Source organism: Pyrus communis, chromosome 3 (assembly GCF_041283825.1).
Source record: "Pyrus communis isolate YQ-2024b chromosome 3, ASM4128382v1, whole genome shotgun sequence".
In the NCBI taxonomy this organism is placed as follows: Eukaryota; Viridiplantae; Streptophyta; class Magnoliopsida; order Rosales; family Rosaceae; genus Pyrus; species Pyrus communis.
In genome coordinates this window covers 8,727,195-8,745,730 of record NC_142567.1, presented here as the reverse complement: position 1 = coordinate 8,745,730, position 18,536 = coordinate 8,727,195, and the positions used below count along the sequence as shown (strand labels likewise).

The window sequence follows — 18,536 nt, the reverse complement described above, 5'->3', positions numbered from 1 at the left end:
ATACCTTGCCCTTAGAACCTGAAAACACACAAAAGAAGCATAAAGGACTAAAATAACTAGAGAAACATAACGTAAATGCACGAGAACAAGCCATTTAAGTCGCATGAATATGCTCCTATCAAGTGTGAGTCTGACTCATTTTCTTATCTGGGCGTGTTCTGACTGTCTTTATCAGTGGTAAACGAATTGCTTCATTCCTGGCCTGTTTGAATTTTTGTTAAGCTATTCCATGAGTTCAATTTATTAATTGTCTTTCTTACTTTGTGTAGATTCGAAATTTGGCTCAACTTCAAGAATTCCGGTAGATATAAAGAAAGTACACATCGCCTTGGGCATTCCAGTTGAGTACCATGAATGACGCTGGCTGCTCAGTCCTCTTCATTGGGAGAGAGGCAGGCTGCCTCCGAATGAAGAGATAAAATGGATCAAAGAGAAGGCGTTTGCTTGTCTGATCGCTATTGTAGAACCTGCTACAAATGAAGGTGGAAATAAGAAATCTTCCTCACTTGCTAGTGAGCCTTCGACTGAGAAAAAGCCAATGACTTCCTCTACTGCTCGCAGGGGCTCGTCTGCTGCTGAAAAGATTATCACTGATCTGACTTCCTCTAAGGGGAAGAAAATACTATTGAGTCTAAGCCTATGAAACCTATTGCTCCAAAGGTGGCCACGACCATTGTTGAGAGGATTACCCAACGGAAAGGTTTGGTGGTGCCCCGAGTGTCTGGGTTTGTGTCGAGCACACATTGGGAGCTAAGTCTGGTTGAGCTTCTAAGAGGCTCACCGTTATGAAGAGTGGGAAGGTGGATTTTGTTGCTAAGGTGACACCTGGGCCTATTCATCATTCAGCTGCGACTGATTCATCTGCTGAGAAATGGAAGTCTGCTCATACAAGTGGTAGTGAGAGATTTACCAAGTCTAGAGCTGGGGAGTTTCCCGAGGGTTGTATGTTGTTGAAGGCTGACCTGCTTGAGGACGTCAACAGAGGCGCCAAGTTACTTGATAGTGCTGGGAAAGTTGTTGTCCACTAAAACACTTTTGCGAAGCTTGCTACCTATTGGAGGGGTCCTCCTTGCTTGCTACAATGCATAAGACTTATTCACGTAGTTGAGTCTATGCACGTTGATCAGGATGTTGTCGAGTATGCTAAGAAGGCTAAAGTGGTGTTGATGGCTCAATTTCGCTCAACTGCTGAAAGGATCTAGAAGCTTAAATCTGAAATCACCATTTTGAAGGGGTTTGATGTACATGCCCCTGCTTCTGTGCAACTAGAGACCGTTTATTAAGAGGTCGTTGATTTAAAGTCTAAGCTTACTGCAACTTAGGTGATGTTGAAAGCTGCAGAGAAGGAAGTCAATAGTGTTACACTAGTGGTCAAAGACCATGAGCATGTCAATTCGGAGCTATGATCTGTTTGTTTTGCCAAGGACGAGGAGCTTGCCTTCATGCATGCTAAAGTGTTTTATCTTAAGGATGTTTCCAGTAAGCTTGAGCCTAAGGAAGTGGATCTGCAAGGTACGCTGTCTACTAGTAAAAACTTGAAGAAAGAATTGGATCTGCAAGGTACGCTGTTTACTAGTAAAAGAATGAGAAAGTTGGTCACGAAGTGGTGCTTGCTGAGAAAGAATTGGATAAGCTGCAGAATACTCACACTGGGCTTGTTGAGGAGAACAAGCAGCGAAAGAATGAGAAAGTTGGTCACGAAGTGGTGCTTGCTTCTTGTCAGGCCGATTTCTACAAGCTAGGATATATAGGCCATCTCCCGGGTAGACCTCGGATTATGAGTTTTTCTAGAAGGACTTTGAAACTTTCTTCATTTCACCAGTTGATCTGCTTAACTTCTTATTTGAAGCTGCCTTTGGTAGAGCAGCTGAAGATCAGGCAGTTCAGGCAAGGGTGACTAAGGATGAACTAATGGAAGAATTGGCTGCTGAGAACAGTGTGGTTGCTAAAGGCGTGGTAGTCGAGGAACCAGTAGCTATGCAGGCTGTTGATGAGTAGTCTTTTTGCTTAGACTTAGGAATTTTCTTTTTTTTCCTTTTCGTTTTACCTTATTTGCACTTTGTTGGCCTTCGAGTCGGTTTATCAATTTTGTAGAAATTTAATAAATAGCTTTCCTTGCTTTGCTTCATCCTTACTATTTCATCATTTTTTTTGCAAAACTTTACTGTTAGACGGGCAGCTGGGCGAGCTGCTTCGAGGAAGCAGTTGATCCCATGGTGTCACTTAGGTTTTAGTTCCAGCTTTGGGAATTCGGGAGCTTTGCCTGCTTGAGGCAACTTGCAAAACTTTGCAGTAGGATGAGTGACTAAGTTGACTACTTTGATGAAGCAGTCGATCCCACATTGTCACTTTAGGCTTTAGTCTTGGCTTTGATGCTCAAGGAGCTTTACCTACACGAGGAAAAAAAAATGCAAAATTCTAATTTATAGAGCCAGCAGCCGAACTCATAGTCGTGTTTCTCGACTTTAGCAGCTTCACGAGCCTTGGCCCTCCCGGGGCATATTGCGAAATTTCTAACTAACAGAGCCGACGGCCGCACACGTGCTTCTCGTACAAAGTAGAGGAGTTTTTGTAGCTACTATAGTTGTACATTTCAGCTTTAACTCTTGCAAAACTTAAACTATAGACCGTTGACCGAAAGTGTTACTTTTGAATAAGTAGACGGGTCCACGTAGTCATAGTAGGTGTAAGTCTTGGCTTATAGATTGCCTAGGGCTGTCAACCGTTAAGTCGTTGGCCAAACATCTTACTTACAAAAGTAGACATCCCGCGTGACCACTTTAGGTGTTGGCCTGGCTCTCGGAGGCGTTTTAGGCTTAAGTTGTATGCTAAATCGTGACTCAGTGGCCATATACTTTCGGCTACTAGTCCTTTGATCTTCTAAATTACACAAAGCTCGATACAGATCTCTTGGGCCTCAATTGTAACTGATTCCGCAAGTTTCTTAATTAGTATTATAACTTTAAAGCCTAGTTACGTTCATGAAGATTGCAAGTCGGGAACGGACCATTCAGTCATGCAAATTCTTTCATGGGCAGGGAAATCTAGCACTTACCGTCTTTTTGGTTAAAAACCTGAGCTCCTGCAAAATTAAATCCTTTAGTTGGCTAAGTCTTTTTAAGAAAAAGTCTATTGTGGCAAATTCTACGACCTGTCCGGCACAGGTAGTTGATGAATTCATAGGGACTGAGCATTCAAACAACCTAATAGGAGAGCACACACTATGTCTACTAGAGTAGAGGTGTCTTCTGCTTTGGTAGGGGTGGTCAATTGGGATGTTTCTGCAATTGGCCTAGGCTTGTGAATAATTCCTGTAATCTTCATTGAAAATAGATAAATGTATTAGCTTTGCTTGTAGGCAGAAATAACATAACAATTAATAATCCTTGACATACCAGGTCTTGTTCGTCTAGCTGCTTGAGTCTTCGAACTTTATTTGTCTTGAACAAGGTACAAGGAATGGTGGGTGGTCACACGTAGTACTTTCTCAGGTTATAGGCATTCCACTTCATTTCAATCTCTTTATCGCTTATAGTAGTGAGGGTGTAACTGCCCTTCCCTTCTACTCAGCTGATTTTGTGAGGACCTTCCTAGATGAAAGCCATTTTTTTGGAGCCTTCCGGTGAGCGGTTATGAAGGCTTTTTTGAGGACTGAGTCTCCTTGCTGGAATTGCTGGATCTTCGCACTCTTGTTGTAGTTGGAGAGGAGCTGCTGCTAATAGGCTTCAATGCGGATGATAACCTTTTTGCGCTCTTCCTCTACTAAGTCTAAGTTTGTGGCCATCTTATTCTCATTCTACTTAGAATTCGATAATACAGTGCTAATGTTGGGCACCACGACATTGGGAGGAATGATTGCCTCAAAGCCAAATACCAGGGAGAACGGAGTTTCATCGGTTGTTCTTCTCTTGGTGGTGAGATACACCTATAGAACACCGGGCAACTCATCTAGCCACTTGCCTTTCTTGTCTGAGAAGGACTTCTTGAGGTAGCTGAGAATGGTCTTATTGGACACCTCGGTCTGCCCATTGCCTTTTGGATATTGGGGCATGGATATGTGCAGCTTGATGCCATATTTTTCGAAGAACTTCGCCAAGTTTTTGCCCACGAACTGCAGACCATTGCCTATGACAATGGAGTTAGGGATGTTAAAGTGGATGTTCTTCTATATGAAACGTTTTATGTCCATCATGATAATTGTAGTCATGGGTTCGGCTTTGACCTATTTCATGAAATAGTTAGTTGCTATGATCATCATGCCTCTACCCTTAATGGGAGGCAACATTGGTCCCACCAAGTCAATCACCCATTGCATGAATGGCCAATGGCTCATCTGCGGGTGGAGTTTGCTGGCAGGTAATATGGGTACGGGCTTGAAGTGCTGGCAGCTATTGCATATTTGTACATACTTCTTGGCATCTTAATGCATGGTTGGCCAGTAGTAACTTGCATTAAAAGCTTTTTATGCCAGGGAATGGCCTCTAGAGTGCTTTCCACATATGCCATTGTGGATTGAGGTAAGAACCTTCAAGTTGTCAAGAGACGATGGGCAGCAGAGATGTGGTTCTGAGAAGGATTTGCGAACGAAAATGTCGTTCCACATGTAGTAGTGCACTGCCATCGTTTGGAGCTTTCTAGTCTGTCTGCGAAGAGCGTTCCATTGACTATGTAGTAAATGATAGGACCTTGCCAACTCGAAGTTATGTTGATTTGCACTACCTCGATTGCTGGTTCTACATCTATGCTTGGCTTCTCCAAGTACTCAACTGGATTAAGCGTTTAAGTTGATGGTCTAAGGTAGAGCCTAGGCTTGCTAATGCGTTTATGTGGGCATTTTCTGCTCGTGGAACCTGAGTGAGTGTGTATGCCTGGAACGTCACTAGCTGCTATTATACCTTCTTGAGGTATCGGGCCATCCTTGGATGTTTTGCTACGTACTCTCCTGAGGTTTGGTTGGTGATCAGCTGGGAATCAAAATAGATCGCGAGCCTCTTCATCGTTAGGTATTTTGCTAATCAGAGACCTGCTAATAAGGCTTCATACTCTGCTTCGTTGTTTGACACTTTGAAGCTTAGAGTGATTGCCTACTCGAGCATCAAACTGTTTGGGGTAGTAAGAACTAGGCCTGCTCTTGATCCCTAGTAGTTGGATGATCTATCAACATGGTATGCAAAATTGATCACAGTGGGTACTAGGTCATGATGATGAACATATATCCCTGAAAGTAGGGTCTGAGCTTTTGAGTTGCAACAACTAGCCGCAAAATTAGTTTTTCAATCTTCGGGTATCTAGTTTCCTCATCAATGAGAGCTTTGGATGTGTAGAATACAAACACTTGGGCCCCCAACTCTTCTCATAGAAGGGTGGAGTTCACTGTTACTTATGATACCGCTAGATAGATGTATAAGTTCTCTTTTACTTCTGGCTTAGATAGTAGTAAAGGTGACGTCAGGTATTGTTTCAGGCCCTGAAATGTTTTTTTGCAGTCGTCGTCCCATTTGTCTCTCTGCGCCTTCTTGATTGCCTTGAAAAAAGGCTTACATCAGTCGATGGATCGTGAAAGGAAACGATTGAGTGCAACTGCTCGTCCAGTCAGACTTTGGATTTCTTTCAGAGTCGTGGGAGACTTCATGTCCATGATTACTCTGATTTTCCTTGGATGAGCTTCGATTCCTTGCTGAGTTATAAAGTACCCTAGGAATTAGCTTGAGGAGACTCTAAATGTGCACTTGGCTGGGTTGAGCTTCATTTTGTACTTTTAGAGGATGTCAAAAGTCTCCGCCAAGTTGCTAATGTGGTCTGACCGCTACTTGCCATTCACCATGATATCGTCAACGTAAACCTCTATGGTTACTTTGATCTACTTTTTGAACATCGTGTTAATGAGTCGTTAGTAAGTAACTCCCGCGTTCTTGAGGCCAAAGGGCATGACCTTGTAGCAGTATGTGCCTTGCTCGATCACGAATGTGGCTTTCTCCTTGTCAGGCTTGTGCATGAAAATCTAATTGTAGCCTGAGTATGCATCCAAGAAGCTGAGCAGCTAGTTCTTGGATGTTTAGTCAATGAACATGTCGATTCAGGGAACCGAATAGTTTTCTTTAGGGCACGCTTTGTTGAGGTAAGTGCTTGTTGAGGTAAGTGTCTCTTTATTTGCCTTTTTTTTTTTTTTTTCATCACCAGTATGACGTTGGCCAGCCATGCTGAGTGTGCGACTTCCTCAATGAATCCGACCTCCAGTAGTTTGTCAATCTCCGTTTCAATAATCGCTACTCTTTCGAGTGTAATGTCACTTTTTCTGGATCACGGGTTTGGCAATAGGGTCGACGTGTAGCTTGTGGCAAGCTATCGCTGGATTAATGTCGGGTATGTCAGAGGGTGACTATGTGAAAACATCACGATTTTCCTTAAGGAAAACTGTGAGTTCCTCATTCTCCATCGGGCTTAGACGTGAACCAATCCTTACCGTCTTTTCAGGCTAGTGGGGGTCAAGAATGATGTATTGTGTCCTCTTCGGGTTTTCATCCTCATTCATTTGCCAGGGCATTGTCAACCTTAACGTTATCTTCTTGACTCGTCTGCTATGATTGTTATTTAGTAGAGGTAGAATTGTCTTTCTGTACTTCAGTTGCTATTATTGGGGTGAAAGACTTATTCTTCGAATCCTTGAGAACTTGTACAGTGCATCACCTAGACATAGCCTGGTCACTTTTGATCTCTCTGACTGCTCATTCCGGGATGTGAAATCAGATTTTCTAATACTCGATCGAGGTTACAACTTCGATAGTCAAGGTCAACCCAGAATCCCATTATAGGGGGATGGGTCGCTGACAATCATGAAGGTCTAAGATGAGACAGTTGGAGAGCTAGTTACGTCGAGCGTTATTGTGCCAATGGCAGTTAAGGTAAGTCAATTCAATCTGGTCAAGATCTTCACTTTGTGTTTAATTGTGTTTTCCAAGCCCATCTTCTGGATGACTGACAATTGTAGAATATTGACTGAGTTGTCATTGTCCACCATAATTATATCAACAATGAAATGGGCCTGTTGAATAGAAATCACCAAGGCATCGTCGTGAGGAAAGTCTACTCCCTCAACATTTTCCTCAGTGAAGCTGACGATTGGTCTAGGTACAACATCTATGGCTTGAACTTGAAAGACTGATCTGGTCTGCTGGATCTTCCTCTTCTTAGAAATGTTAGTGGGCCCCATATGCTCGAATTTAGCAAAGATGTCATTGATTCGGATTGTCTTCGTTGGGGGTTAGGCATCGACGTATGCTTCTCGCCTTGGCCGGGTAGCTAGCCTATCGACTGGCCTATGTGATGCAGTCTTTCAAGTGCCTCTCAAGGTACTTCATCCATGTGATGCAGTCGTTGGTTGCGTGCCTCGGACCTCTGTGGAATGCACAGTATTTCGTCTGGTCCATCTTGGAAGTATTTCTTTTCATGAGCTGCAGCATCTTGAACCACGGCTTGTCTTTAACGTAGCGAATGATCTAGTTAATAGAGGCTAAGAACTTGGTGTACACCTTGGACGTCGAGCCTCCTTTTGTCGGGGATTAGTCCTTAAGTCTGCTTCCTAGCTTTTTTTTGTCATTGAGCGGTTTATTGTCCGCTTTCTTCTGAGCTGGCTCTATGTCTTTGCACAGCTACTCGAGCTACTTCTGGGAGAGCTTAGCTTCATCCCAGAGGGAGTGTTTTTCTACCAAAGCATAAGAATCTGCCAGGGTCAAGTTCTCGCCTATGATTAGTTCTCCAGAAAGTAGGTGATCTGTTGGGAGCCTCTTCCATAAGGCTGAGCTTGCAATGCTATCGTCGCATCTGATGATCTTTGCTTTCTCTCTCTTAAATCTCTTGATGTACGTGCGAAGTAACTCCTTCATGTCCTTTTTATGTTGAAGAGGTGATTGAACTTTTTCTTTTTTGAGCGGTATGACGAATATTCCTTAGTGAAAATCAAGGAAAGTTCTTTAAAGTTTCGGATTAAGCGTTTTGGTAAGGTGTGGAACCAGTCTTGCGCCTCGCCTTGGAGCGTCGTGGCAAAGATTTTGCACATGAGAGCGTCATTGTTGCTGTAGAAGGTCATAACGCTTCAATAGTACATCAGATGCCTGTCCAAATCTTCATCTCCTTTGAATAAGGTGAAATATGGCAGGCTAAACTTTCGTGGTGGCTTCATCTGCTCAATCTCGTTTGCAAAATAGTGACCTACTTATGTTGTCCATGTTTCTATGAAGGGCATCGTCGATAATCTTAATGATCTGGAATTCGCGCAGATGCTCTGCTACGAGCTTTTGTACTTTCTCTGGCTGTCCCTATTGTTGACATGTTGGTCTATATTGCTCTTTTGCATGTCCTGCTCGTCCGTACTGAGGTCGCGGTGCACGTAGTTCATTCTATGTTGCTCGTCATAGTTCTTGGCAGGGTCTGTCAGTGGAACTCGAGCTAGACTAATTTCGTGCACTACCTGGTTCATCATATAGCTGCCTACTCCAGTGCCTTATAAGAGGATCTCCTTGTCGGCCTAGCCCTGTGCGAATGCTTTACCTGGAATGTCTGGAGTGCTTTTCAGAGTGTAGACCTAACCTTGAATGCACATTGACTTGTTAGCTGAGTTGGGAATGAACGATTCTCTGAGCAGTAAAATGGGAGAAGACATTTTTCCAAGGGCCCAAAGGAGAGTGCACACTACTCGAACGCACAACTCGTGGTGGGCTGAGCAGCTATTTGCCTATACATCGCTAGAATAAGTCACGATCATCTGCCCTTGTCTTGCTTTGAGACTTCTTCTAGGGCAGACTGTGCCTCGATGCTTTTAAGGAGCTAGTTCACCAGAGTGGTTTGCTACGCGTGGGCACTAGTGAAATTGGTGACATGCTGAGGCAAGTTATGCTCCCCATTTGGGTTGGAAGAGTCTGCATGGTGGGCATCTCCATGTGTAGTGGAAGTGTAGTGGAATGCATGTACAAAGCTTAAGCCCAAAGTGGGCATTCATGCAGAAAAGTGGGGTGAAAATAACTCTGGGTCGATCACAGAACCGGTGGCCAAAATCGGAATTGCCTGAAGTGGGCTCGGATTGGATTGGGCCGCGGGCTGGGTCATCGAAGCGAGTCGCGAGGTGAGCCAAGCCGGTTGGGTGGACATAGCACATGCAGGGGCGCACTGGGCTTGTGTGTATGGCAACTAACCTTGCGCCTGCATTATGGGCTGGGCCGGTGCTTGCTCCTCGCGAGCTTGGGCCTAGCTGGTAACAGTTGCTGCAGCTTGGGCTCGGCTCAGTTGTCGGCCCTAGGCCAGCTGTGGTAGCTGTAGTGGGCTGGGCCTTCTAGTAGTCGCCTATTGGTGCCCTAGCAGCGCAATGGGAGACTGCAGCGCCCTCCTGGGCCTCGGTTTGGGCCACTGCTATTGCGGTGGTCTTTATCGTGGCCTGCAAAGTGGTGGCCATGACTATGGTGTGGCTCCTCACGCCGTCATAGGGCTACATCCTCATCTAGGAACTCTAGTCCAAATCCTTGTACGTACGGGGTTTTGTTCGCCGTGGTTTCCAAATTTCCTACCATTGTATCCTTTCTCCAAGGATTGATCAAGAAATTTTTCTAGGAAAAATTAATTGATATGACGTGTGAGAAATTCAACGTATCAGAAAATTCAAAAAACCAAGTGCAAAAGGTTTCTTCGAGTATTTGAACCAGCTTTCAATGAAAGCACTAATTTGTCAATGCACATTTCCGCCGTCTCTACCTTTGATGAAAATGCACCTGCAAAACAATCAACACCTTTGATCAAGGACCTAAGCCTCACACGCCCACGAGGTGGGGAGGGGGGGTTAGGTCAACAGACCTCCGATGCCTAAGTTAGTTTCTCTAAAAAAGAGTAAGTGTTTAGGGCTTTTAGGGATAGCAAAAGCTTACCAAAATTCGGTAGAATTGGGAGTATATATGGGGTTTTACCCTACACATGGTGGCATTCTATTGGCCAAGGTTTTATGGAGAAATATTCTCAAGATATTAAATAGGAGATAATATCTTGAGATAATGGAGTAAATATCCCTAATTGACTTAAAATATGGATTACTTACTTGAATGGAGTCAATCTTCAATTGGGAATGTATTAAAGATAGGATTTGGGTAATTAATCTTTATCTTTAATGCTTTGACTTTTCCTTGTCAAGGGTATGAGAGCTATGAGTAGTCGTATTCAGTTGTGGGCGTATTCAGCTGCAGGGACCTTCAGGGGTCTGAGCTGCGCGTGGGATTATCTAAGGAGCCTACCCATTTAATGAGGTCAATCTTATTTTTCTTAAGTTAAAGTCTACATGTCGCCTCTAGAATTTTTGAAATTATTTTAAGCTCTGCATTACTCTTTTAATTTGTTTGGTTTTGCTCTTTTGAATTGTTGATAGATTTGTGCAGATGAGTTGAGTTTAAGACTCAAGCTTGAAGTGACGAGGGTAAAAGTCCAACAAAAGAAAAATCAAGTAAGTTCAAATCCAAACTTAATAGAACTGATCATACTGACCCGAACCGAACCAATTATTTGTATTTTATTCAAGTCAATTTTAGTTTTGGAGTCGAGCGTTTCAGTTACCAAAATCCCTGTATCCAAACAAGCACACGTGAAAGTTCAAATCCAAACTTAATAGAACTGATCATACTGACCCAAACCGAACCAATTATTTGTATTTTATTCAAGTCAATTTTAATTTTGAAGTCGAGCGTTTCAGTTACCAAAATCCCTGTATCCAAACATGCACACGTGAAAGTTGTTATTTTATCTCCTCCAGTGAGAGCACTTTCTCACCGTAGTGTGAGTGAATTTAGATTCCGTTTTTCAGCGTAGCCGTCGGCCCTATATGTGGGCAAGGTCGGTGCCAGTACCTTGCTTTCTCCTTGTCTTCTGTTTCTTTCCCGTTCTATTTTCTGCAATAATCCTAGTCCCGGTTCCATGTCGACCTTATCTTCACATCTCATCGTCTTTCTACTTTTCTTGCCTCTGATTCCAACTACTTGAGTCCTAGATCCTGGTCACCTGTTTCCTCTACCATCTCCATCAATTGGCTCCATTATAATTCCACTAATCCTCAATTCGATTTGGTTATTCTGTGATTTTTCGCATTTATATGAGAGGGTGCATAGAGCTTTGGCTCGAATGTTCGCACCACCACTTTTGTTGACCCTTATTGGTTCTCCCTGGTGTTTGCGTTCGTTGGTGATTTCACTTGTGGGAACTTTTTTCCCGCCTACTTCCTTTGTTTCATAGTGGCGTTCGTTTTGGTGGTCTGTGGAGTATGGTGCGGCCTATGTCTTCCTCAATTTTGGAATTTGTATGGTGTGATAACAAGCGTTGTTGGTGGGCGACAGCTGGTGTGCTTCGTTCTTGTAACCTATATCAAATATTTACAGAGCACTATAGCGGACGTAACATAATTTTGAGGGTAAACCACTTAAATTTGGTTGCCAATGACTTAAAATTTTTACCTTGATCCCATCAAAGGTTGACTGTACTAATCTTTGTTGACCTCCCAGTTTTGAGCATTAACAACCACAACAATGTACGCGAACATAACTTAGGCAGAATATTATAATTCATAAAGCATAAAATTGAGTTCATACATCATGATGATGATTTCATGAAATGGAAACCATGTTTAAAAGTTACTTGGATTGCGTTACGAGGATTTTGAACTAATTTGTAGCAAAAAATAACCTTTATATTATGTAACAACATTAGGAGCGTACTATTAACGTGTTGTGGCCTATTTCACTTAAGGGAAGAGAGAGGATGCAATGACAATAGTGGAGAAAAAGGCTTAAGAAAATTGTAGTGTGTTTTCCTTGTGCCAGTACCTTTACTTATAGTAAACAATAAGGAGAGATAAACTTGCTCCCAAAACTACAAATTCTAATACTAAAGAACCATCTATGATAATATAAAAATCATAATCCAAAATCATTAAAATATATTTAAGTATCTTTTTATTTTGTTTTTGGTCAAATAGATAACTTTCATTAATAAAAACTAACACAAGAAATGGAAGGCCCAAAGAACAATCCAAATACAAGCACAAGCCAAAAGTAAGTACAACTGAAAAGCCTATAAAGAGCAAGCCTACAACAACAAAAATCCTAGATCTCGAAGAGTGCAAACTCCACCACACTAGCTGCGCCGCCATTGCCAATCTGTCACCACCACCAAGAGAAAAAAACCCAAGACCAAATTGGATGAATGGAAAATGGGGTTGAGCAAGCCACCTGCGCAAAAAGCACTACCATAATCCTAGTGCTAAACACATGTTAGCAACCACCCAACACCAAAATTTGATGTGAAATATTCTAACACTCAAATTAAAACCCTATGATTGTAGTATATGAAAGTAGGGATCGTTTTAGACCGGGGATTAGAAGGGATGCTAATCAACACGATTAAGACTCAAAAAAACACTAAAATAGACTCTATAGACTCTAAACTAACTTAAAACACTCAAAACAGCAACAAACACTTAAAAAGACTCAATTTTAGACCTAACAAGTGTTTTGGACGAAAATAAACCTTAACTTGACTCAAAAGACTCAAAGAAAACAGATTTTGACTTAAATAACAAGACTAAATGAAAGGGGGATTGTTTTTGACGAATTTAAAACTTAAAACAGAAACTTTGTAGAAAATACTTTGGAAAAACGAATTTAAGTGACATAAATGGGTGAAAGGCTAGTTAGAGGGTCCTTCTCCACACATGATATATGCATACGAACCAATTTCCAATTATTATTCCTTTAGACTATGAATGACAACGCCCCAAGTTAGTTGCATCGCACAACTAACCATCAGATTTTCCTTATTTCATTGAATTAGATGGAATACGCATCTAAACCAAATTATCTTTCTCAAGTTCCCTATATGAAACGCATGATAGAGATACATGTCAAAAGTCATTAAGTTCTATGAAAATCATAAGCATTGACAAGGCATTCATCACTATGAAACGCATGAGACTCATACCAAGGATTTACTTAACACGATTGTGACTAGCAACCTCCACTACTTGTGAATATAAGTGAATAACTCTTACGTGAAACCCCCTTATACTCTAGCATCAAATTCATGCATGCAAATTAAGTGTCGACCCCCAACCCACATACATAAACAAGTTTTAATAACTTAGATAAGCAAATCACATTCAAGCCTTAAGAAACAATAACTGGACGTAATTAGTTCATATAAAACATATAATCATGGCTTCGAATTCACCTCTAACTAAAAAGAAGTTAGTTCCACATGTTCGCAAAACAAAGATAATTAAACTTAAACATTAAAAACAAAGATAGAATACACCTAGAAACACTCCAGGTGGCTCCTCCTTCCTTCCTTGCTACCAACAATGGGGATTTGTGTGAATTTAGGCTCTTGAGGTGTGGTGGATGGTGTGGTGTGAATTTGTGGTAGAGGGTGGTTTATATAGGCTTAATTAGGTACACTTAGTGAAGGAAAAGGATTGCACAATCCCATTGAAAAAGGGTTAATTCAAGGCAGAAATCAAATGGGAATTGGAATAGGGATTTCGGCTAGGATTTAGGGATTCTAGAAGGTTTTGGTGCGGCATGTTTAGAGGGCTGAGATAAGGTTTCTAGAAGGGATGGTTTAGGGCAGATTCCTAAACCTAAAGGGCCAAGGATACATGATATTTGTGTAGGAGAAGGATTGCAATTCCTAAACCTACAAGGAATGGTGTTCTTGCGGCATTTGAGTGGATAAGGCTTCTAGAAACTGATTTAGGTATTTAAATGTGTACTTAATTCCCTCTAATTAGCTAGGTGTAAGTCCTAACCTGATTTGGATAGGATAGAATAGGATAAGGTTTCTAGGATAGGATAAGATAAGGTTGGATAAGGTTGGATAAGGTTCCTTGTTTCTTGCTTCTTCCTTATCTTCATAGCATTAGGACTTCTTCCACCAGATTTGTAGCCTTTCCTAGCTCTTCTTGACTTCAATTTCGTCCATCCTCTTTACTCCATGGTTAAGCTATCCAATCCATGCCCAAAAATGCTCCAAATAGCCTCAAAATGCACTTTCTTGCTCCTTTTGCCATTAGGACCTAAAAACATACGAAAATAACTTAAAAGACTGAAATAAATAGTAATTAACTTCATAAATGCAAGGAAACAACATAACTAAGTAGCATAAATATGCTCCTATCACACCAAGGTGTGCTGCCGAAGGGAGACACGTGATAGGGAAGTTGAGACAAGGCTCAAGGAAGTGAGAAAATAAAGGAAAGAATGCAAGGAAAGAAATGTAGGGAAATAAAGGGTAAGCAGAAATGAAAAGGAAAAGAAAACAAGGGAAGAAGAGGAGGACCTTGGCCATGGAGAGAAGGCTGGAGTTGGGAAGCAAATCCCATGAAAGATGGGGAAGGAAGAAAAAAAACAGAGGGGGTGGGTAGACCTGGTAATTTCTTAAACGACATGTTAACATGATACGTAAAGGATACAAAAATAACAGGTTTCAGGTCGACATAATAAGAACCCGTTAATAACAAGTCCTTAACAGGTTCACACGAGGGTGACACACTGTTAACCCGCTTTAACACGTTAAAAAAATTACTATAAAATACCATAGCCTTAGTGTATATGTATATATTGCATATTAAATATGTAAGTTTGTATTATTATTCTATATAAATTTTTAAAAAAATTAAGTTTCATTCATTTACTTATTTTTATAGTATATTGTAGGCAAAGAGTGACACTAAAAAATTATAAACACATTAAAAAATAAAAATATCAAGTAATTTAAAAATACAAACACATTAAAAAATTATAATAATTAATTTACAAGTGTGAAAAATGTAAAAAAAAAAAAAAGGAAAACGCTCGTGATTGCATCCTTTACGCTTTGAGGATGGGTACATCGCCTTTTGAATTTTTAGAACCATACAAACTCTCATGAATAGTATTTTTAAAGGGAGTTTAAAATAAATAAAATTCATAATCATTAATGTACAAGTCTGGAAAATGTGAAAGCATATATAAATGCTCGTGATTGCATCCTCAACGTTGAAATGCAACTCTCTTCATTTTGCTTATCCTTGGACATTTGATATTTTGTAGTAATATACTAATGTTTTAATTATGTTATTGTTTTGGGGTATGTAATATATGAGAGACAAATGTTTTTATTTATTTATTTATATATTTTGAGGTAAATATACTAATTTAGTATTATGACTAGCTAGGCTACTAGTGCATTGCTGTATTGAGTATACCTTTATTCTGCATAATGGGTGGAGCATCTATCTATTTTCTTCATATAATGAAAAAAATCTTGTGGGACAACGAAGAACATAGATAGATATTAGGTTTTTAAATTGACTTTATTCTTCACATTTCTATTATAATGCAGCAAGAAAGAAATTGTAAACCTTTAGTGTTTCACCGAAAAGAATGTAATGAATTTATCCATTGGATAAATGTCAAGGTATTCAAGATTTTTCATTGAAAAATTGACACAGTTTTAAGCAAAACACTTAAAACAAATATGGTTTAACAGATTTAAAAACTCTGTGCTAAACCTAATCATGAAGGAAAAAATGCTGTGAAAAAAATAGGTAAAAACTAAGGGGAAGACGGAAAAAAAGAGGTGAATACGTTTGTGTTTCATGTGAGGTTTATGGGTCGATGGAATTTTTGTGTACTGAACAATGGGATCAATTAAATTTTGGTTCTTGTGTTTTAAGACCAATCCCACCTCAAAAAATAAGAGTAAATTTATATTGATGCCACAATGATAAAAATGGATAAGTTATATACGTGGATGGTTATAGAGTTATGGACTGACCTGGTTTATGAAGAAAATAAGAAAAACTTAAATATTGACAAAAAAAAATGAAGATTTTTTTATGTTGTAAGTGACCATATTAGTATCTATTGAATAAAGGTTTTTTAAGAAATGCAAAAGGAAAAAATGTTGAAAAAGAAATTAAAAGTTGAGAGTGATCAATGTTATACCTTGAAGACGGCGAATAGACGCAGTTCTTTTAGATTGATTCCAATTTGGCTGTACGAAACTGAAACAGATCAAATTGTAAACATTTTGCAACAAGGATTGGATATGGAAAGACACAAATACTGTTTCCAATGAATAAAAGTGAGTGCAAATATAATTGTTTCACATACGATAAGGCAGGGAAAACGACGGTCAACATATTGGGATCTGATGATCATATGTTAAGAACAATCGATAACGGTGATTAATACAACATTGTAGCCACTAGTGGTTAAGATTGAAACAGAGAGGTAAAACATACCGATGCTAAATTTGATTTTAAAGGTTGGTAACAATCATGGAACGATGCTGGATATGATTGTAGCCCATGATGAAGTTACTTTTTATAATTATTTATTGGCTAACATTGCATTCATGGTATAGTTGAAGGCTTTATACGTTTCTAGCGCCAATTAAGTTTGGTTCCAATGCGTATAGAACGAAAATAAAATGTTGGGGTTAACATTGATCAATTTAAAGATTAAACTGGCTAGAATAGTTTAAAACCAAAGATATAGCTTGAGAATAGATTGGACTATCAGATTATCCAACGAAAGATTATAAATTGAGGACAATGGGTTGCACAAAAGTGAAAGAGAAGTGGATAAAAACGAAAAAAAAAAGGGGAAAAAAAAAAAGGCAGGCAGCAACAAAAGTAACAGAAAACTAACAATGCAAAATACTTGATACATTGAAAACTAAATGTCTAAATGGATTATATACCTTCAATAAACACCGGTGCTTCTTGAAAGTGAAGAAGAATGAAATCAGTCAGCAATATCAACCATCTGATTACAAAGACAAAATCTGCAGGATCACAAAAAGTGAATTTAAATGTAGAATCTATATGTAAATCAAAAACTCCAAAAAGAAAAACAATGAATAAAAAAAATGAGGTACATCAAGAAAAAAATGAGGTACATCAAGAAAAGAAACCTTACCAAGCTCAAAGCCCTAATCTAAATTAGAGAACACTAACCCAGAAGACAAAGTACTACACATTTCTTAGGAAATTACTTTGTGGTGGAGGCTATATATATAAGTGATAATTTCAGTAACCTGTTGCTGAACCTCAGTTTATCAAAACATAATAAAGTAAAGCACATAGAAAAGCCATTGTTACATTTTCCTAACTATAAAGTACCTGAGCATTTTTTTACTCACACCAGGGACATCACAAAGTAAAGGAACTAATAGCCCAACTAATTGGTTAATGTCCTGTAAACCTACCACTTGTTGTTTATATGAGATATTGCTGCAACAAAAAAAAAATTGTTAAAATAAATTCAACCAATATGGCATGGAAACCATGGGAATTAATCATATGAACTAAGTCAATTGACCGAAAAACACAACACAAAACGCATCAAACCACCAAGAAAACAGAACAAATTGATGTCCAAAGTCTAGGGTAAACAACACACACATAGACTTAAAAATTAACAGAAAAAAACATTGACAATTTATCAAACATACACCCAAAGGGTAGTGAAATGAGATACAGATTATGCAAGCATTCATAAAATAACATGAATAAATAGAGGACAAATTAACAACTCACTCCATTGAAATCAATCGAACACCGTAATCTACAACTAACATATCAAACAGTGAAAATTCAGAAAAAGCAAACATGCAAGAATAAAAATTAAATAAAACCAAACACCAAATCAATACAAACCCCAAATTTATTTTATTTTCTTTTCCTCCAATCAGACACCAAATCCAAATGGATTTGGCCCAAGATGAGCTCCAATTTCTCACCATCCCAGGTATGCTCAAAGAATCCACCTCCATCCATTACATAAAAATTAGAAAATTAAAAAAAATTAAAAAAAAAAAAAAAAGAAAAAAAAAGAAGAAGAACAGAAAAGTGTACCTCATGCTGCTGGCTCTTGAAAAGCCAGAAAAATTAGATCACCCTAAATACCAAGCAATTCGATGATCACCAAAGAGAAATCCACCATGCATGAAATGAAAAAAATTAAACAAAAAAAATACCAAAAAAAGAAAAGGGTACCTTTTACTTCCAGTTCCAGTCCTAGAGACCCAATTTTGGGATTTTTTTTTTAGAGAAAGTGGAATTAGAAAGAGTGGAATGAGAGAGAGAAACCCCAGTTGCCCAGATTTTTCTTTCCCTTCCAGATGACCAGCGCGTACAGAAACCCCAAGAGAGCACCATAATTGGCACACAAATAAGATGTAGCATGGTATCTTTCTCCAGTTAGTGGGAGCTTTAACTTGATGCAGTGTGCAATCAAAGTAAAGGACCAATTGACAGAGACAGGAAGAAACCCAGGTTCGAAACAGATCAAAATGTTGTGAAAGAGAAAGAAACACGGAAGAAAATGTGGAGAAGAAGTGAAGGCAACGATGATAGACGCATAGCCAACAAGGGCAAAAACGACTTTCCACTGCAGAAAAAGAGGAAACAGAATGGCAAGCAAAGAGAAACTGAGGGCAAATCCGTCCGCACACTATATATAATTTCCATT

At 39.6% G+C, this 18,536-nt stretch overlaps 1 protein-coding gene across 16 annotated transcripts; it reads right to left on the bottom strand.

Annotated features, from left to right (window-relative positions):
• Positions 1 to 11,939: 11,939 nt before the first annotated feature.
• On the bottom strand, positions 11,940 to 18,200 carry LOC137716013 (uncharacterized). 16 transcript variants are annotated; one of them, XR_015960610.1, is made up of 6 exons: positions 18,062 to 18,200; positions 17,921 to 17,963; positions 17,186 to 17,296; positions 16,765 to 16,848; positions 16,005 to 16,053; positions 11,940 to 12,179 (listed from the first exon to the last, which is right to left on the bottom strand). XR_015960610.1 is itself a non-coding variant. In XM_088690875.1 (5 exons), exons 2-5 carry the CDS (start codon positions 17,191 to 17,193, stop codon positions 14,807 to 14,809), a joined length of 237 nt encoding a protein of 78 aa, XP_088547001.1. In that variant the 5' UTR covers positions 17,194 to 17,296; positions 18,062 to 18,082; the 3' UTR covers positions 14,748 to 14,806. The 16 variants fall into 16 exon arrangements, 1 of the variants encoding a protein (XP_088547001.1); XR_011065622.2 differs by lacking the exon at positions 11,940 to 12,179 and adding an exon at positions 12,228 to 12,251 and having other exon boundaries at positions 16,005 to 16,063; XR_015960609.1 differs by lacking the exon at positions 11,940 to 12,179 and adding an exon at positions 14,020 to 14,092.
• Between the last annotated feature and the right edge of the window lie 336 nt (positions 18,201 to 18,536).

Coding starts and splice junctions, on each gene's coding strand:
- LOC137716013 (XM_088690875.1), bottom strand. Junction 16,064..16,764: donor AGCACCGGTGTTTATTGAAG/GTATATAATCCA, acceptor GATCTGTTTCAG/TTTCGTACAGCCAAATTGGA. Junction 14,912..16,004: donor GTCTATTCGCCGTCTTCAAG/GTATAACATTGA, acceptor AAAATTCAAAAG/GCGATGTACCCATCCTCAAA.